The following is a 21039-nucleotide window of genomic DNA, read 5'->3' as shown; positions in this document are numbered from 1 at the left end:
CGTCTGAAGTTTGCTAGAGAGCATTTGGATGATCCAGAAGAAGATTGGGAGAATGTCATATGGTCAGATGAAACCAAAATATAACTTTTTGGTAAAAACTCAACTCGTCGTGTTTGGAGGACAAAGAATGCTGAGTTGCATCCAAAGAACACCATACCTACTGTGAAGCATGGGGGTGGAAACATCATGCTTTGGGGCTGTTTTTCTGCAAAGGGACCAGGACGACTGATCCATGTAAAGGAAAGAATGAATGGGGCCATGTATCGTGAGATTTTGAGTGAAAACCTCCTTCCATCAGCAAGGGCATTGAAGATGAAACGTGGTTGGGTATTTCAGCATGACAATGATCCCAAACACACCGCCCGGACAACGAAGGAGTGGCTTCGTAAGAAGCATTTCAAGGTCCTGGAGTGGCCTAGCCAGTCTCCAGATCTCAACCCCATAGAAAATCTTTGGAGGGAGTTGAAAGTCCGTGTTGCCCAGCAACAGCCCCAAAACATCACTGCTCTAGAGGAGATCTGCATGGAGGAATGGGCCAAAATACCAGCAACAGTGTGTGAAAACCTTGTGAAGACTTACAGAAAACGTTTGACCTCTGTCATTGCCAACAAAGGGTATATAACAAACTATTGAGATAAACTTTTGTTATTGACCAAATACTTATTTTCCACCATAATTTGCAAATAAATTCATAACAAATCCTACAATGTGATTTTCTGGATTTTTTTTTCTAATTTTGTCTGTCATAGTTGAAGTGTACCTATGATGAAAATTACAGGCCTCTCTCATCTTTTTAAGTGGGAGAACTTGCACAATTGGTTGCTGACTAAATACTTTTTTGCCCCACTGTATATGTAACTGATAGATGCACACACATACTACATGCTAATGTTTTAAATGTATGTAAATTGTAAAGTATTTTGTAAAGTATTTTGTCTGTAATGTCTTCTTCATTATGTCGGACCCCAGTCAGACTAGCTGTTGCCATTGGCGTCAGGGAATGGGGATCCTAATTAATTAAATCAAATCTCCTGTAACCCTTTAAAAAAAATGTATTTTAGGCTATAGATGCCAGGACAGTGATGTTTTGCTAACCATAGAGGGGTTGGTTGTTTAGCAACAAAACCTACGCGTGCTTAACTATGTGGCAAAACAGATGGTGTTGGCTTAGATTGTTGACAACATGTAAACTATATTTCTAATGAATCAAATCAAATCGACTCACTCTTCCTTGACACTGGGCAGTGGAGTGACTGGGGTCTCAGGCAGAGCAGCTGTGATGTTAACTGATGGAGCTGGGGCTTCTGAAGGCATCAGAGCCTCACAGGGATCCTCAGACTCCACTTTAATTGTCCTCATCTTCTTCTTTCTCCTCTCCTCCCTCATCTTCCTCTTGGGCAGAGCCAGGTCAAACAGTGCTAGATCATAGAAGATACTAGTTAAGAATGTTTCTACACTAGTTGTGCCTTACATCATTCAGAGGATCTAATTGAATCTAGCTACATATACTACAAACCAAAAGTATGTGGACACCCTTTGAAATTAGTTTATTCGGCTAATTCAGCCACACCTGTTGCTGACAGGTGTATAAAATCGAGCACACAGCCATAGACAAACATTTAGCAGTAGAATGGCCTGTATTGAAGAGTTCAGTGACTTTCAACGTGGCACCGCCATAGGATGCCACCTTTCCAACAAGTCAGTTCATCAAATTTCTGCCCTGCTAGAGCTGCCACGGTCAACTGTAAGTGCTGTTATTGTGAAGTGGAAACATCTAGGAGCAACAATGGCTCAGCCGCAAATTGGTAGGCCACACAAGCTCACAGAACGGGACCGCCGAGTGCTGAAGGGCATAGCGCCCAAAAACTGTCTGTCCTCAGTTGCAACACTCACTACCGAGTTCCAAACTGCCTCTGGAAGAAACATCAGCAAAATAACTGTTCATCGGGAGCTTCATGAAACGGGTTTTCATGGCCGAGCAGCCGTACAAGTCGGCTGGAAACGTGTAAAGCTTGCCGCCATTGGACTCTGGAGCAGTGGAAATTCTGGAAAATCTTAACATTACAGCATAAAATGATTCTAGACGATTCTCTGCTTCCAAATTTGTGGCAACAGTTTGGGGAAGGCCCTTTCCTCTTTCAGCATGACAATGCCCCCATGCACAAAGAGAGGTCCATACAAAAATAGTTTCTCAATATCGGTGTGGAAGAACTTCACAGGCCTGCACAGAGCCCTGACCTGAAATCCATCGAACAACTTTGGGATGAATTGGAACACCGACTGCGAGCCAGGCCACATCAGTGCCCGACCTCACTAAATGCTCCTGTGGCTGAATGGAAGCAAGTCCCGCAGCAATGTTCCAACGTCAAGTTGATAAGGGAATTATATGCTTAAAGGTAATTACTAAACAAATTCCACCCTGAAACGTAATTATGACATGATGTAACAGATATAATGAATAATTAGACAAACGTAACTATTAGTGATTATTAGTTTATGTAGCATGTATAATGAATAATTAAAGTACTAAACGTAAGTTCAATAAGGTTCAGTAGAGACATGTGAGGGAGAGAAAGGTGTGTGTGTGTGTGTCCAAGAAAATACCGAGAACAATTCAACTGTGTTTGACCCGACCTGGCTAGAACTCTGAGAAACTTATGATAGGACAGGGAGTCCTTCTCAAGGTTCCTCTAATCTCGGGGGAATGGAACTGTCGGCTTGGTAGTGATAAACAGTGGTGAGAACACACCTACTGTTCGTGTGTATATATGTGCGTAGGATATCTACTGTTTGTGTGGAGGTATGTGCGTGAGTAAGGAGCAAGTTATAAAATGGATGTCTTTGTATTATGGACTTCAGAGCGCTCTCGTGAATAAACTGTACGAACCTTTTGCATAAGCTGAGTCTCTGCCTAATTATTATTAAACCCATGGTCTTACAAACCTCGGGGATTGGTCAAAGCTATTGATTGTTAGTTATTATTATTGGGATTGAAAATTCTCGTGACACAAGTGGAAAGCCTCCCCAGAAGGGTGGAGGCTGTTATAGCAGCAAAAGGGGGGACCAACTCCATATTAATGCCCATGATTTTGGAATGAGATGTTTGACGAGCAATTGTCCACATACTTTTGGCCAAGTAGTGCATGATGAATTTGGCTTTATGATTATGATTTTGGTGTTTTGGTTATAGACTTGACTTGTACTCACTCATCATGGAGCCTTTACGACCTATGTTCACTCTAGACATCATGTCACCCAGGCGGATGTCAGAAGTCATCAAGTCTGGATGATCCTGTGCAAATAAGAAGGACTAGAATTAGGATACAAGGAAATGTTGTACAAGATGGTATTAGGTAGATAAACAGTGTCCCCAATTTCCATTCACACCTTGATTTTATGAATAGCAGAATTCTCTGCTGTTTTTGTGAATGGAGAAGCATAGAAGAAACTAACCGGTTGTCGTCTCCTCTTCTCTCTATGTCTCCGTAGCATGGCTCTCATGTCCTTCTCTCCCAGTTCTTGCTTATCTGTGTAAGCAGGCACCACATATCTTCAATCACTACATCTGCAGAGTCTTTATGTACATTACAGCAGTAGGGCTGGGAATTGCCAGGGACCTCACGATACAATATTATCACGATACTTAGGTGCCGATACGATATGTATTGCGATTCGATGTTCAAAACATATTGTTCACTATATGTCTGCTGGGTTAGAGTTAGAGAGCAAGAGAACTCGAGTTTTGATCAGTCATGGAAATACAAGTGCTGAAAACATGTTGGCTCACTATTTAAAAAGAAAATGGAGAACAAGCTATAAGACGAAAAATACCGGAGTTTTGGCACAGTTACAGCTGACTAGCGCAAGATAGTGCTATCTAGCAAAATCGATACTTGGAAGTCAAAGTATCGATTTAATATCGTCCAAAACAATATTGCGATATGTAACCATAAATGTTTTTCCTCAATCATTATACAGTAGCTGTATAGATCTACTGTAACTGACCGGTGGTCTTCATGTCCTGGGTGGAGAGACTGGGCAAAACCCTGACAGAGACTGTGGGCGTTGGCGAGGAAGGAGATTGAGGTGTTGGCAGCCAAGAGGCTGTATCTGCAAATACAACGCAAAGGACACGTATGTGACATAGAGAAAACATTGAAAGATGAATTCTGACACTTATTCAATGCTGCTAAATGCAATTACATTTCAACATTCTAGGCTGACGAAAGCAGACTCACCATCATCGTCAGATGAGGCATTGCTGTCTCCACACTCAGTTTTAACTTCCCTCAGTATCCGGCACACTCTTCCTCTGACCCTCTGTTCCTGCACCTCACCATGTGTCTGGGTGGGATACCTTCTGTTCACCGCAATGTCAGGGCCACTGCGGACAGCCAACTCTAGCAGTTCCTAAACACACAGAAATTATATACGTGAACATACTGAGAAAGGCCATTCACCTTGTGCTTGAGAATGAAGCTTGAAGATATATGCATACCTTTCTAGAGACCAGGATCTGTTTAAGGAGTTTGTGGTAGTACTGCTGCAACGAGTTCAGCTGGCGTTTTTTCTGGGACTTGGCACACAGTTGTCTGTACTTAACCACTTCTGGATTGAAATGGCCATCTGGGGAGAGCACAGTGGTACACGATATCACTGATATGCCATAAACAGTCCAAAAACTTACTCAAAATCAAGCCGTTTGAGAGAGGCGGAATGTTACCTTGGAACAGTTTCTGTGCAAGGTGCAAGGGGTTTCCGAAGCAGAAGTTCTGTTTGTTGAAGAGTTTGCTGATGGTGCTGTCCTGCTCACTAGTGTTGTCTTCTTGAAAGTGTGGTAACAGTAGACGGAGATGCTGCCTCTGGTCATCTGTTAGTACTTCAGACCAGGTGCTTTCACTCAGCACAGAGAAGAAGATTTCAGGCTGTTTGCCCAACAAAAACAAAACAAAATATATAAACAGAACTGTAAATGCAACAATCAATATACAGTACACCTTTATATATACTGTCTATGCAGTGTACACAATGGATAAACAGCATATGATAAAGTTAACACAGAAATCATTTGCAGTATGCTATTATTAGCTACTCACATCCTCAAGCAGGTCTTCTGGAAGACTCACTTGACAGTTTCCCAACATGCACTCTTCTGTGATGCGCCCATCATTGCCCTCCCCTGAGTCTAGGGGGTCGGTCAGCATGTGATCAAGGGCATCCATTCTGATCTTCCTTCACAATCTGAAGAAAAAAAATGAATTGCATTGGTAGCTACAGTAACGTTCGCTATCTAACGAAAATCACTAGTCCATTGGCGTTGTTAGCTAGGTAGCTAACGTAAAATAGAACAGTTTAGTCTGCATTTCTACAGAAAACATTATCGATCTTGTTGGATGGCTAACTAGATATTACATTATCATGTCTAGGATGAAATACAAACCAAAAACACATGTCAACGTGAGCTACTAGCTAAATTATGCTAGCCAGCTACCTAAGGCAAGATAACTACACCAGGAAAGATACGATTCAATTAAGTATTCTGCGCACTTTGGATATGATTATCTAGTTAGCAATGTGAGCTTAAACAATAGATAACTAGTTTAGCTAACAAAGCCAAAATTACCTAATTTACCAGAAAATAGAGCACACTGGACATCGGATAAAAGACTCAGAGGGGAATCATAACAACGACGTACCAATACGGTTTCCGTCCCGTCCGCTAAGTCTACCGTGAGTACTTCCAATTTCCTCGATTCTGGTTGCATTCGATGCACGAAATGTTCCGCGATGATTAAAACAAGTTCTTTAGATAATACACAACAAAAGACATTTCCCTTCAGACTCATTTCCCCAATCATACAGGGTATTGTAATTTAATATGAAATGAGGCTTTACATAGAATTACACTGAAATAAGGCACATTGGCACTCCCACAATCTACATTTTTCAGAGAATGGTGAAATTACTGTAGAGTACATTACAATAATCACAAACTCAAGTAAAAGCACAGGTTGTCATGACCCTGAAATTCCACAAATACACGAGTACAAGTCTTTTTGGTGTTGTTACTAGGCCTTTGTGTATTACAAGCCCAGCTTGACACTCACACAACATACACATTTTAAAATTATCAATAAAAATGTCCTAAACTGTACACAAGAAAAATAATCTAATTTACATACCACAACTAATTAATGATATACTGTAAGCACCAGAATGGAATGGATACATAGAACAGAGTATATAGGCTGCTTAAAAAAAGGCAGCCCAATTTTGATATTTGTTTCCTTTTTTGAGCAATCAGATCTTTTCTAAACACCAGCTACTGGAATAAAGACCAGAATTGGGCTGCCTGTGTAAATGCTGCCATAGTAATGTTAACATCACTTGTTAAAATGTGTACTAGGAGCAATGAGATGTACTTTCAACTAATGTATAAACCTAGACAAGGACCAAGCAACCAACCATATTGACATACTATAAACCAGAAATATATTACACACCAAACGCTCTCTATACTCTATGACATTTACATATTGATTACAAATTTAAATCTGCCTAGGGAAGAAAATATAAAAATCAATGAACTGAGTTTAGTATAAAATCACGAAAATACCTTAATTCATATCTAAAATGTTTGTGTAAAGTATAGCTCCCTGAATATGTGAAATATTTTCCTTTACCATTTTCCTGTTCAATCAAACCATTAACTGAGTTCCCAGGACAGTCATTATTAGTCTATGGTATCTCAGAAACCCAGTCACCTGTTTTGACCGAAAAGGGCCCTACATCTCAGAGCATATTAGACAGTAAAAAAAAAAATGGGTACACAAGCTGTCAGGTTTACTGAGGTACAGCAGTCTGAAGATCAATTCAAAAATAAATATAAACAGGCAATGAAAACATATCCTAAAAGAAGACACCTACATTAACAAAACATAATATAAAAATACAAAGACATATGAGATTTTAAGAATCCACAAAACTTCATATAACATATAACTTTTGGAAAAACAAACAATTGCCTAGGCAATGTAAGGATAAAGATTCTAACACATGAACAAAGCAAATTCTAAACAAAGAAACCCAGGGGGGGGAAATGCCTACAAGGTCACAAAAGCAGGCAATTTAGTGCACTTGGGTGCAAAAATCCATCTTTAACCTGCAACCAATGCTTGCTAAATATTTATTTAAGCAAGATAATAACACAGCTAATGTAATGCCCAGTCTATTTTTAAGTAAGTGTATGTATAAGTATGTAAGAATGGTATTTTCTGTATAAAGTAATACTTTTGGATAGAACCAAACATCACGTATAAGTGTAAAATAAGGAAAACTCCTTGTTGAGTCTTGTAGAGTCCCAGTAGTCAATAACTGTAGTGTGCATACCAAGGTTATTATAGTTTTGTTTTTAAAATCGTTTTTTACTTCTATTTGTTTAATTGTTTTTTTTTTTTTAATTCAGTTTAGTTTAAGTTAGTTTTCGGACCTGATTTGCTAGTTTTTATTTAGTTTGAGTTTTATAAAAAAATATGTATATTTAGTTTTTATATTATTTAGTTTCAGTTTTAGTATTGCTACGAGCCATTTGGGTTGTATAGCATGTGTGTTGTTTTTGGGATGTCACTTCTTACCACTGAAGTGTGTCATGTAAAAATATTCCCAGCGTGAAATAGTTTCCAATAAAAGTTTAACATGACAAAGGGCAGTTATACACAAGGTGATGGGCCAGCTCATAGGCTAGGTTTACATTATAAAGTCAATCTCATTGTGACTTGGATTTAAAGGTAATAGAGCGGAGACTGGTGAAAAATAATAATGTAGATGGAAACCCCATATTTACACCAATCCAATGCTTTTTAAAAACTTAGTAGTACATGTAAGAGGAATCAAGTTAGCTACCTAGACAATTTTTTCCCTGTTAGCTAGTGATAGCTAGGGATAGTGATGCACAAACTAGGCCTATTTGAAACATCACCATCTCCTGGAAGCATTTACCCACCAGATTCAGTAGCTTAAAAACCCCCCTAAAGCTTGACAACCTTTTTACATTTACATTTGAGTAATTTAGCAGATGCTCTTATCCAGAGCGACTTACGGTATTGAGTGCATACATTTGTCAGGTATCAGTTGCAGCCTTCATCTGCCTTTGAACCCCATTGAAAACCCAATCAGAAGTTTAGAAAAAAACTAAAACTGAACATAACTCATTATGGTTTTTATTTTATTTTAGTTCGTTTTGGAGTGAAAGATAATAGTTTCAGTATACTTTTAGTTTTTTGAAACAGGTTTGTTATTTATTTTATTTCAGTTTACTAAATCGTTTTTTCAAGATTCATTTTTGTTTTAGTTTCTGCATTAGTTTACTATAATAACCTTAATGCATATCAATCAAAGGTCTGATGATTTAAAAAACTTGGACAATGACCAATCTTCTGAGGGCTAAGTATTGCTCAGGCTTGACAACCAGGTTTCCCACTCAGCTAGACCCTGGTCTTCTCAGCTACACCCCAGTCTTCTGCTTTATCCAGTCCCTGTATTTGGTGACTTGGGTGTAGACGCCAGGCTTGTTCCTGCGGGCACAGCCGTCCCCCCAGCTCACCACTCCGGCCAAGAAGAAACGTCCACTGTCCTCCATGGAGGACAACGGACCTCCAGAGTCTCCCTGTCAGAAGGAGCAGGGCAAAGACAGCATGATGATGATGATGATGACGTAAAGAGGGGGAAAGTAAATATGCAACAAGAAAGATCATCTAGCTGCTGGCTGGGTTACCTGACAGGCATCTACTCCTCCGTCCAGTACACCAGCACATAACATGTTGGAAGTGGTCTGCCCTTCCATCAGGGTGTTACATACTGTGGCATTGATGATACGGACCTCTGCCTTCTGCAACATTGATGCCTCGAAACCTGGGATAGTGAATGACACTCAGTCAGCATCAACAGTAGTCAGAGGTTAAAACATGAGGAAATGTCAAGTGTATTACTACAGAACAAGGTGGGAGAAACTACTGCAGCTATACACCGGATTCAACTCACCCCCCTCTCTGGTGGTCCCCCAGCCAGTGATCCACACTGGCTTGCCAGCAGGGAAGTAATGCCTGGCCGTGGGCAGGCAGATTGGCCAGATGTTCTGGTTGAGTGTGACAGGACTGTCCAGTTCCATAAGAGCTATGTCATTGTCATAGGTGTCGGCTTGGTAGCCAGGGTGCTGGATGATCTGTTTCAGGTTCTTCTTCAGCGTCCACTTGTTAGTCTGACTCTGAACATGAAGTCCAAGGTATGCTTCCCATTGTTGAGGTTGAGAATACCTGTTGGAAAACACACTCTTAGTTCACGGTCCTCAATCCTCAAGACCACAAAGATTTTGAAAGCTGAAATGTAAACAGGAGAGGTTACAGGGAACAGTCCTTAGAGCAGTAAATAAATTGGGGAAACGTACAATGGTGTGAATTAAACGTAGAAAGAGTAGGAACAATAAGGTGAGCACGTACTTGACTTTGATGTCATCCTGGACACAGTGGGCAGCAGTGACGAGCCAGCGGTCGTTGATAACTGAGGCTCCACACACATGGCTAGACCCTCGGATGTGAAGGCTAACCTGCCAGGGCCACTCCCCCTCAATGGAGGCCTGCCCACCCACAATACGGGAGTGTCTGTAAGGCCGTATACCACACTCTGCACACAGACACACGCAAAAAACAATCAGTAAATAAAGGAGGACCACAATGGAAACAAGTCTGACTTTTTGTCTACATAACCCTCTGCGATTTCGGTACATGTATTGTTTGCCTGTTGTTTTAAATAGTCAAATAAAATATAATCCAAATGACATTCAGAAGTCAGGGTAATGGTGGTAAAAGTTGGTCTGATGATGTAGAGGAAGCTGTGTGAGATATCTAAACTTACGACAGTCTGCCTCGTCTGAGCCATCATCACAGTCCTCTTCTTCATCGCACTCTGGGTTCAGCTTGCTGATGCACATGTTGTTCTTACACTTGTAAGTATACTCGGAGCATTGCAGGGCTAGAGCTGGATACAAGGAGATGAGGAGTCAGTCACACAAAGGTCAAAGGTCATGTTTATATGGTAGCCAGTTGTATTCTACTACAGCTATTTATCTTTGGATACGTACATGTTGCGCAATTTGATTCATCAGAGCCGTCAGCACAGTCAGCACGGCCATCACATTTCAGTCTCTCTGAGATACAGCTTCCAGTTCGACAGGTAAACTCACCTGATTTACAACTCCCTACAGAGAGGACACAGTAATACACAGTGGTAACAATGATGATATAATCTTGTGTGACCTCTCTACTGATGTATATTGTTGACTTACCACAGTTTTCCTCGTCTGTGCTGTCCCCACAGTCATTGACTCCATCACACTGCCAGAACTTGACTTTACAAAGACCATTTCTACATTTGATTTGATCTGGCTCACACTCTGTACAGAGACAAGACATCAACTCAGATTACATCATACTCATTTGGAGGTAACCTAATCTCTCTTGTAGAGGCAAATCAAGCATCTGTTTACAAAGGTGACGTTATAAAACTTAAACACACTCAGATGGAAACACTTGAGAAGAATAGACATGTTATAACGTAGTTATAGGTCTGTACTCACTGCAGATCTGTACTGATAACAGGTTTTAAAGTATACACTGTAGATGTTAGTTTAAGAAACAACTGTGTACTGATAACAATGTTTCTGGCTTACGAGTAGTTGGCACAAAGGCTTCAAACTCAGCAGTGAAACCTGAATCCACATAGGACATGTCAGAGTTAAATATCACTACTATCTTGTTGACTGTGCTGGTGACCACAGTGCTGTATGGCTTATCGCCACATAGCCTGCAACACAAAAGGTTAAAGAGGCAAAGATCAGCAATGTTCATCAATTAGGGACATTGCAGAGTCATTGCTGATATTAATAATCAATTCTTCCAAATTCCTAATGGATATACTGACACCAAAAAGATCCCATGACTCACTTTTCACTGTTGATCTCTACGTAGTCCTTAGGACAATTATTATTGTTCTGTCCTGGCTCAGACATCAACAGCTTGTTGAACTGCACCTTGACAGACTTCCCTTTTGGGACCTGAAAGAGAATAGAATGGTAGGTGGAACTTCAGAAATAAACACATTCTCACTCTAAAAGGTCAGCAGCAGGCTCCACAACACAAATTTACCTCAATGTCCCAGACACACTTGGTCAGAGGTGGGTAATGGGAGGGAAAGTTTGGAGATGTGAAGGTGCCATTAAGTCCTGATAATTGACCACCACAATCTACACAGAAAGAGTAACAGATAATGAGTCTCGTGACCATTGGGGACACAACATGGTACACCCCATGATCATCATAATAGTAGCTGCACCTTGGCTATTGAGGGGAACCTGAGAGTAGGTGGCTCTGAAGCCAGGGAAGTTCTTCTGCTTGTTGGTTACCAGAATCAGCAGCATGACGTTTCCAGAGGAAATGAACGACAGAGGCTCATTGCGAGTGTAATATCCACATTTCCTGGACAGAGATCAACACATGATTTAACTGAGGCAGACAGTTGCACTTGGATGGAACTCATGAGTCATGAGGCTAGCATCTGAAGGAAATATCAATGGGAAAATGTAGACTGTGTTTCTTGTCTCCACTTTCTCTTGATCCTAAAAGTACTGTACAACTCCTCACTACTCACTCTGCCATGACCTGCTGCTCCAATGGCACCAGGGAGTCATACACCTTGATGAAGTCATTCTGACAGTCAGCCTCCAAGTTGAAGGTGTCAAACTCCAGTTTAATCCTGTAGCCTCGGTCAGCATGTAGTCTCCACGACACATATGTGTTTGGAGGGTATGGAGAATCAGGAAAGCCAGGTGACTGTAATGTGGCCGTGTGATTCTCACTGATGTGATAGGAATAGGTTTGGGGGGCTGGGAAACGGACAGACAGATACAGTAGACAAGCTCAGTGAGCTGTACAAGGACGGCCTGTGACATCCAGAAAGATAATAGTTGAAACCATAACAGCGAATGTTGTTTCTCACCATTCAATAAGGCCTGTGTCATACGTGCATCCAGAGCTGTGAAATGGAGGCACATATGAGACATTAGCATGGAGCAAATAAAAACATCTGCTCTGACCTTTAACAGCTCCTTTTTTAACTGTGGGATAGAGAATGTGAAGGAGATGACTACAAAAGCTCCTATTAACATAGGCCTTAATAAACAGGGATGCATACAAGAGTATAGGTAACTTTTTACATCCCAAGGCAGAGTGATGTTCACCCTTTACTGTACCTCCAGACATCACATTGTTGATGAGCAGGGAGCTGGATGGCCGGCGACCCGTCCCCATCCTCCCCTTCGGACTTCCCTCCATCGGATCCATGGAGCCAATAGCTGCATCCACTGCAGACCCCCGACCGATCGGTACATCAAACTCAGACAGGTAGTAGGCCACTACATTGTCCTCACTCCCTCTGTTGCCTTCACTACAGTGGAAAGACATAGAGCATTGTAATTTTGAATATGTTAAGCAGCAAGAAAACATAACAATTGTGGGTTGAATTGAAACAAATGTACTGTCTGCTACCCTTTGTTGTAATGTCTTTATAATGTCGTCATCTTCAAGTAAGCAACCATAACTATCTCTGAATTTCAAAGTGACCTTAGGGGAGTGGTTAAATGGGGAACAAATACCTGAAGGCTTGCACTGTGGATCCCACTAAATATTTATCCAGATCTTTGTATTTAGAGTAGATCCCCTTCAGCTGAAAAGCAGCAAGATGAAACGTGTTATTGTAGCTACCAGGACTTGCTACAAATAATAGAGAAGTTGATCAAGTAGAAACAACAGAAAACAGTAGACACACAAATACTTTATACAACAGCCATTTAGCAACGCGTGGTTTTAGTGTAAAGCACTCTTAAAGATCCAGATCATCATCACCCTGTCTTACCTGCTGTGACACCTGCATGGCCAGTTGTTTGAACTCATTGCTGTTGGGGTTGTCGTAGGAATCTATAAATCTTTGGTTGGTGATACTCATAGAGCCAATGTACATCTTTGTCAATCGCACCTCTCCTCTCCGCACTGCAAAATAAGAGAGGGACAGGAGTGAGGACCAGAATAAGTATACTACTGGAACCAGAATAAGTATACTAATGGAACAGAATAAGTATACCAATGAGGCCAAAATAAGTATACTACTGGGACCAGAATAAGTATACTACTGGAACCAGAATAAGTATACTACTGGGACCAGAATAAGTATACTACTGGACCAGAATAAGTATACTACTGGACCAGAATAAGTATACTAATGGGACCAGAATAAGTATACTAATGAGGCTAGAGTAAGTATACTAATGAGGCTAGAGTAAGTATACTAATGAGGCTAGAGTAAGTATACTAATGAGGCCAAAATAAGTATACTAATAGGACCAGAATAAGTATACTAATGGGTAATGGCTCTATAGGGGTTCAGTCAAGGTGGACAATATACTCACAGTGAAAATGCCAAACCAGCAGGCCTGTCGTCAGCGCAATGACTGCTGCCAACCCCACGAGGCCAATCCCAACAAAAAGTGTTTTACTCCCTCTATTTTTCTCCAGCTTCTTGGTGTCTGGGGCTGGCAAGAATGTGACAGAATTTTCCCAGTCATCATCCTACAAGTGAGAAAATAATGTTATTTTACTTGCATTTAATTTCAACATAAACATTTCAGTGCTCATGTCAATGGCAGCAAAAGAGAAATGTCTCCCTAGATAGTAATTGGGTTTATATCGACAGCACATTCAATCAATCCATGACAACATGAATATACTAACTTGTCAAATGATCTGTCCTTAGGTGTTATACTACTTATGGTGCCTGCATAACACAGTTATATTCATTGTTACTGCAATTGAACTAACCAGTGCGAGTTAAGTCCTGTCAGATTCAACAGTAACTACATTTTCCAACAACCACACCCTACTTGAACATATCAGTTATAGACTACTCTTTCGTGTCTAAAGAGCCATACCCTTTTTGACAAATTGACTCACATGCAGCCTAGGCCATATGATCTACCAGGCATTCCAATTCAAAGGGAGCAGCACTGAGAGGAATGCTGCTTACATAATACACCGTGCATACAAAACATTAAGAACACCTGCTCTTTCCATGACATAGTCTGACCAGATGAATCCAGGTGAAAGTTATTATTCCTTATTGATGGCACTTGTTAAATCCACTTCAATCAGTGTAGATGAAGGGGAGGAGACAGGTTAAAAAAATATTTTTAAGCTTTGAGACAATTGAGACATGGATTGTGTATGTGTGCCATTTAGAGGGTGAATGGGCAAGACTAAAGATTTAAGTGGCTTTGAACAGGGTATGGTAGTAAATGCCAGGCGCACCAGTTTGAGTGTGTCAAGAAGTGCAACGCTGCTGCGTTTTTCATGCTCAACAGTTTCCCATGTGTATCAAGAATGATCCACCACCCAAAGGACATCCAGCCAACTTGAAACAACTGTGGGAAGCATTGGAGTCAACATGGGCCAGCATCCCTGTGGAAGCTTTCGACACCTTGTAGAGCATGCCCCACGAATAATGGAGTGAAGTCCACAATGTTCCATCCAAATTATCCCAGTCTCTTGTTTTTTTTAAGGGATAAGACTGAACTACAACATCTGTTTAAGAACTAAACAGAACTCAACAGAGTTTGGAGTAAAATGGTTTTGTTGATTTTCTGTTGCTTTTTTTAAACAGAATCGGTGCAATGAATCAACCCCTGGTTTCCACTCTAGAAATACACTGAGTGTATGTATGTAGGAATGTTTTGTACAGTCAGTGTATTTCTAGAGGGGAAATCAGGGGTGTATTCACACTATTATATTACAATTACACATAGCCTACATTTGATGAAACGTGCTATAAAGATTTGCTTAGATTAGACAAAATAGATGATCGATAGCGTTATAACAAATGTATTAGTAGCATTACAATACCTGCGTTTTCGGGGTAAACTTCGTTCCAGAATCGAACGAATCCATGACAGAAGAACGTCACGTGTGGAAATTGACCCAAATTTGATTTCACTGTGCTTGAATTTTTTTATTATTTGTCTAGTTTCGGTCAACTTCTACAAGCCTTGAGAATTATTATCGACAGCCTCGGTCCATTGTCTTCAATAGGATGGCAACAGCGACAGGTGTCTCGCAGGTAAATCCACACGTCATTACGAATAGGTTGTAATTTTTCCCATATAGAAAGTATTCTGAAGGATATCAGAACATCCGAAAAGTTAATTAATTCCGACACTAATTTGTGTTTATTTAGCGTAACTAAAGAAATGTCGATATTAGGCCTATTGTAGACAGAAACCAAGCCGCCTATCCATTCGACTTCCTGTGTACAGGTGATACACTGAACAGTGGGGGAGAAGGCGACTGACTGAATAGAGAGATGAACGAGGAAATAAAACCTGTGGCACATATTCTGCTCATCCATAGGTTACTATTACAATCCTGATGTCTTCAGTTTAGACTACCCTTTCCTGGTCATAGTTTTGTATCCTGTAATATTTGTTAATTTTGAATCACATAAAATGCTTGGTTTGCAGGTCCAACAGCTCTGAGTTCATCTCAGGGCTAGTGACTATCAAACAGAAGACAAATCACTGCCATTTAGATCAAATAAAGATATGGAAAGAAGTAGGCTAGTTGAGGACCTGAACGGATGTCATTATACGACTACAAATTGATATGCTTAGGCCACACTGTATATTATACGGTATTTGTCTCTCACTGGAGGGCCAGTAGTCTGTCTGATCCCGCAACACTAGAGGGCGTAGTATACCATTTTAATATGACAGTGAGTCTACGCGGTTACTATTGTTGTGCAGTTAACAATAGCTCCTGCGTCATCAGAGTGGTGTGTTCGTAAAAACATTGGCAGTATCGTAAAAACAACAGCCATGTTTAGATCTGGGCAGAGAGCAGGGGCCTGTTGCACAAAACTAGGATAAGGGATTAAGCCAGGATATCTTGGTGATCCTGGCTCAATTGATCCGTAATCCGGTTGCACTAAAGATGGATAGGGGGCAGGAGGATATGTTATGGTATAAATTACCATGGAGATTTATTCTGTGGAGCTAGCCTGCTCCAGACCAGGCTAAATTCCAGGATCTATTTAATCTCATCCCTAATGTCAGTCAGCAGTCACCACAAATGGAAACCAATAGTTATTTCACTGCTCACTATACATTGTTATCACATATAACTAGACCCACTGTTATTATTTAAACGTTTGTGATCATTAATTTCAATGATTTTGGATAAAAAATGATTTTTAGATGATGTTGCTATCATTAGATAATTTACAGTTTCCCATAGACTATAAGGCTATATATAAAATGATAGAATATTAGGGCCACAGAGGGGAAAAAAACACAAGTCATAATATTGTAACCAGTTGTTTTAAAGGAGGACAGTTGTTAAAATGACAGATGTGGGGCATTTCGTGAAATTGTACTTCAGTATGGTTTCATAAACAAAGACATGCTGATGTGCCAGAATATTAAGTATCACATTGTCATAAGTATCAAAACTGTAAAAACAATATGTAGCTTTTCTGCAGAAAGAACCAGCCTCATAAATTTATGACTTTATCCTTTTTCTTCAGTGTGGCCCTAGTACTCTGTCATATAAACAAATACACATTCCATATGAATATAAAAACACAATGTGTAACATTATGTTCCTTTATTGAATAAGGACAAAACAAAGCAGGTAAACCATCAGCTCCTTTCGAAACTGAAGTCACAGTGACTCTACAAGATGGAAAGCACAGAATCCAAGCATATTATACAAAATGATACATACACATTCAAAGGTCTGTATATAACACACCCTGCATGTCTGCACACTAAAATAAATGCAGGACAAATCCATACACATCAACTGAACAGACAAATGAATGGATGCAGTAGCCTCCCTGCAGCCTTGTATTACACACAGTATACCGCACAAACATCATAAGAGGCCAAATTCGTCAAAAAACGAACCCAAAAAAACCCAAATTCCTCTGCCACCGCAGGACATATTTAACCAAAATTGAAAGCACACATACTAACTAAAATAATTCAACACATATTGGTCCCTCAGCAGCCGACCACTGTCGTCATCAGGGAAGATTGCCGGATTGTCCCAGTCCATGGCTGGTGGCACTCTGGGGGCCCTCTCCTTCCTCAGGCAGGCCACATTGTGGAGGACAGCACAAGCCACAGTAATATCACATGCCCTAACAGGGCTGACCCTTAATTTGTGAAGGCAGTGAAAGCGTGCCTTCAGGAGGCCAAAGGTCATTTCAACTCTGGCCCTGGTCCTGGCATGGGCATGGTTGTAGGCCTGCTGTGCTTCCTGGGGGTCTGTGAAAGGTGTCAGGAGAAAAGGCTGGCAGCCATACCCCCTGTCTCCCAGCAACACACCAGAGAATTCACCTGTCAACACAAAATCTCATCATTACTACCTCATAAACACAGTGATATTCTTGACACAGCCATGATGGTTATAAATAGGGGTTGTGTGGCTTACCTTGTGATAGGCACTGATAGATTTCAGAGGCCCGAAAGATTCTGGAGTCATGGACTGAGCCAGGCCATTTTGCCACAACATTGCTGATCACACAGTCAGCATTGCAGACCATCTGAAATCATAAGATGAGGAATATTACACCAATCAATGCACATCACTGGCAATGCAGAGTGTTCGTCAATGGACAATATCAAAAAGTTATGTTCACCTGAACATTAATGCTGTGAAAGGATTTCCTATTCACAAAATCGGCCTCATGGGCACCTGAGGGGGCTTTTATCCTTATGTGTGTGCAGTCCACTGCACCAATGACATTGGGGAAACGTGTCACACAAAGTAATGAGTATCCTACTATGTGTTAACAGTTGTCCTGTAATTTGTAGATCCTCTTACCTGCAATCCTATAGAACTCCTCTTTGATGTCACAGAGTCTTCTGTGGCCAGGGAAGGAGATGAAGACATCTGCTAATGCTTTGATAGCCAGACACACACTCCTTATTGTGCAGCAAATTGTGGCCTTGTTCAGCTGTTCTGCATCCCCCACTGAGTACAGGAAGGCTCCACTAGCAAAAAAGCGCAAGGCCACACAAACCATTTGCTCCACACTCAGTGCATGGCTCCGTGCAGTGCGGTGCTTAATCCTGGGACCCAGTAGTCTGCATAGATACCTGATGCCATCTGCAGAAAACCTGTATCTTTCATATAGATGGTCATCAGGGAAGGCCAGTGGGTCCAACCGGTCCCTGAAGACCCTTTCTCGCCTGAAGGCTCTCCTCAGCACAAGTGCTTCTTCATCCACCACATCTCGCACGAATGGGCATGCCATTGTCAGAGCAGAAAGGAACACACAATTTTGGGCCTTCATATAGGCTAGTGGCCACACCTGGTGCTGGGGGGGTGGGCAAAAGAGGGCGATGCCTTATAACGATGACTTGGTTGTACTGATTGCTGGGAAAATTAAAAAAAACTTAGAAAGATGCCACCGTCCTGTGTGCTCACAATAAGAGCTCATATGTCATGGCTCACTTGACTTTACGAGAATATACCTAATTTTTATTTTGAGCTGTGTCATCTTCTTGGAGCTGGGGGAGGAAAGAAAAATAATGAATAATACATTTGTGTTACAGTTAGCATACAGTGTACATTGAAGGCATATCTCACCTCCCTCTCAAGTTTTTTTATTTCAAGGTCCAGTTTCCTAATTGTCCTCTTTTTTATTTCGGACTCCAGTGCAAGATTTTCCATCTTTTTCTTCTTGTACTGAATGTCTATGTCTGCCAGTTCTATTTGGCGCCGGAGGTGGTTGCCATACAACTTTCTGATAGCTTGTGAGCTCTGTGAACACAATACAATTAGCGCAGCTGGAATTTGGCAGGATGTGGTGTCCTTTTATTAATACGCACTATGTTGCCAGGCTGGTTTTCCCACTGTATAGCATCTGGGTCCTGTAAAAGAAATTAGATTTTTTGATTTTGATGAGGACTCCTCACCATTGTAGAGTAAATAGTACTTTCACAGTCTTAACATGATACCTCATGCCTTCTGGAATCCAGAGAGATGGTCTCCTCCTCATCATCGTCTCCATCATGTGCTGTTGCTGCTGCACTGGGGCCTTCACCCTATCACATTTAATCGGATTCATATTGAAGCTAGTAGACAAGACATGCCAGGCCTACAGTATGCCTTTGATGGAGTACTCACTGGATCAGCATCGTCTGGTGCTTGTGCTGGTGGCTCTAACAGGAACACAGTGCTGCCAGACACTGCAAGGCAATAGGTAAACCAAAGTCAGACAGTCCAAATTGATTCAATATGAATGTGGTTGTATCCCATGTAGAGATGGAAGGACATACCTTGAATGAAGCGGGTGGCATCTTGGGAGGAACCTATGCTCGTCTCTTTCCCCCCAGGGATCCCCTCTAAGACGGGCCTGCCTTTATTTAGCTCCAAGGCCATGTCCTCTGCTGGGGTAAGGTCAGCCTTTGGTGACCCACCACCCGTGCCTTGTCTGTGGGTATTCTTTTTCACTGCTAAAACAGTACAGACAATGTGTGAGCAGGCACCTTCTGGGTACAATATATGCTTGTGCTTTGTTAAATATTAGTCAGGGACCATACCATTCTGCAGAATGTTCTTGTATTTGATTTTGACCTGCTGCCATGTCCGTTTTGGCCCGTTCATGTTTAATCTACACACACACACACACACACACACACACACATTTAATGGAGTCACACTGCAAAAAATTACTTGGTATTTTTGTCTTGTTTTCAGTAAAAATATCAAAAAATTTATCATAGCTTTATACAGTGTGATGGAGTTACTTTACACAATTTCACTCATATCTGCAGTGCATTTCAATTAAAAATTTAACCGTTTCATAATTACAGTACAACTGCATTTTTGGAGATGTGAATTAAATATTTGAATTGTAATTGTGATGTTTCAGCGGAGCGGTGAGTGTGTAATTGTGCACTACTTACGCATTCAGGCGGTCTGCAATACTTTGCCACGCTTTTTCTCTTTGCTTTATCACTGTGGCGGTGTTGCCTTTCTTCTTAATTATATCTTTTACCTCCTCGTATGCCTCCATGAGGATTTGTGCTTCCGACGGGGAAAAGTACGCGGCTCTAGTTGCCATGGTAAATCAGTTAATCTGTGATCTGTGGCGGGGTCTATTTGAGTGAGCCGTGAGCGCGCACCTATCCAGGATTGGTTTCACCTGGCTTAATGAATCCGTGTCTGCTCATCCTGGCTTGGTCTTTGTGCAACCAATTAAGCCTGGACGCACATGTTTTGGCTTCATTGAGCTCAGCTGAGTCATTTATCCCGGATGTCTTAATTCTACTTTTGTGCAACAGGCCCCTGTACTGAAAGAACAGTATTAAACACCCTGGAAAAGACACAGCTGGATGAGTTGTTTGTATCTTAATCAAATAGTTATTGAGATAATTCACCATAGCCGCAGGAAGTAGTTTGAGAGTGGGGTGCTGCGAATTTTTTGCACGCGCTGAAGTGTCAATATTGGTCCTCTAATACAGGATTAGTAAAGGCCCAGTGCACTACCTTTGTGAAAAAAATGTAAACTAAATGTATTTGAGTGTTTACCAGCATTTTCAACTTGAGTTAATCTGATAATACTTGTGGAATATAAAATTACTTGCTTGATGTATTTTTTCCAGTTTCTTGAAATACTTTGCAAATGCAACATATTGTGAAAACTGAAATGGTCTATTCATTCATTTTCCATAGGCGATCTTATCCAGAGCAACTTACAGTAGTGAGTGGGAATCAAACCCACAACCCAAGCATTGCAAGTGCCATGCTCTACCAACTGAGCCACATCATCACATTACATCATACATCATCACAAACCACTTGATGTCTCAATGTACTCAATTACTGTACTGCACATTGTTTTTCTTCATGGTGATGGAAGGTCTACAGGTACAAA

General features: G+C 41.1%; 3 protein-coding genes across 7 annotated transcripts in view; all 3 read right to left on the bottom strand.

Moving 5' to 3' along the window:
• The window catches only part of LOC139552600 (nuclear factor related to kappa-B-binding protein-like), a 29286-nt gene extending 23567 nt beyond the window's left edge, over positions 1-5719 (bottom strand). For 4 of the 5 annotated variants that reach the window (XR_011670456.1, XM_071364479.1, XM_071364482.1 and 1 more), the window contains exons 1-9: positions 5633-5719; positions 5097-5241; positions 4724-4925; positions 4499-4626; positions 4239-4410; positions 4006-4110; positions 3454-3527; positions 3208-3292; positions 1226-1418 (exon numbers count right to left, since the gene is read on the bottom strand). Coding sequence is in view for 4 of the 5 variants with exons in the window: in XM_071364479.1 (XP_071220580.1) it covers positions 1226-1418; positions 3208-3292; positions 3454-3527; positions 4006-4110; positions 4239-4410; positions 4499-4626; positions 4724-4925; positions 5097-5222 (1085 nt within the window). In the remaining variant the exon portion in view is untranslated. Of the gene's footprint in view, positions 1-1225; positions 1419-3207; positions 3293-3453; positions 3528-4005; positions 4111-4238; positions 4411-4498; positions 4627-4723; positions 4926-5096; positions 5242-5623 lie in introns of all 5 variants that reach the window. The other variant, XM_071364480.1, reaches the window with a different exon arrangement.
• A 122-nt stretch (positions 5720-5841) lies between these two features.
• st14b (ST14 transmembrane serine protease matriptase b) lies at positions 5842-15421 on the bottom strand. Its single transcript, XM_071364483.1, has 18 exons — positions 15000-15421; positions 13514-13673; positions 12964-13097; positions 12704-12774; positions 12302-12495; positions 12049-12084; positions 11701-11935; positions 11386-11528; positions 11199-11296; positions 10998-11107; positions 10724-10857; positions 10340-10447; positions 10136-10252; positions 9910-10032; positions 9495-9678; positions 9040-9311; positions 8774-8910; positions 5842-8665 (listed from the first exon to the last, which is right to left on the bottom strand). The coding sequence occupies exons 1-18, from the start codon at positions 15042-15044 to the stop codon at positions 8504-8506; spliced, it is 2463 nt and encodes an 820-aa protein (XP_071220584.1). The 5' UTR covers positions 15045-15421; the 3' UTR covers positions 5842-8503.
• A 1297-nt stretch (positions 15422-16718) lies between these two features.
• On the bottom strand, positions 16719-20455 carry LOC139552603 (myb/SANT-like DNA-binding domain-containing protein 4). The gene is made up of 11 exons (XM_071364485.1): positions 20069-20455; positions 19703-19773; positions 19439-19615; positions 19287-19348; positions 19118-19204; positions 18989-19030; positions 18747-18920; positions 18632-18667; positions 17979-18533; positions 17586-17697; positions 16719-17491 (listed from the first exon to the last, which is right to left on the bottom strand). The coding sequence occupies exons 1-8, from the start codon at positions 20224-20226 to the stop codon at positions 18632-18634; spliced, it is 807 nt and encodes a 268-aa protein (XP_071220586.1). The 5' UTR covers positions 20227-20455; the 3' UTR covers positions 16719-17491; positions 17586-17697; positions 17979-18533.
• Positions 20456-21039: the final 584 nt, after the last annotated feature.

This window comes from Salvelinus alpinus, chromosome 24 (assembly GCF_045679555.1).
Source record: "Salvelinus alpinus chromosome 24, SLU_Salpinus.1, whole genome shotgun sequence".
Taxonomy (NCBI): domain Eukaryota; kingdom Metazoa; phylum Chordata; class Actinopteri; order Salmoniformes; family Salmonidae; genus Salvelinus; species Salvelinus alpinus.
Note: the sequence above shows the minus strand (reverse complement) of the source record. Positions and strands in the feature narration are given on the sequence as shown.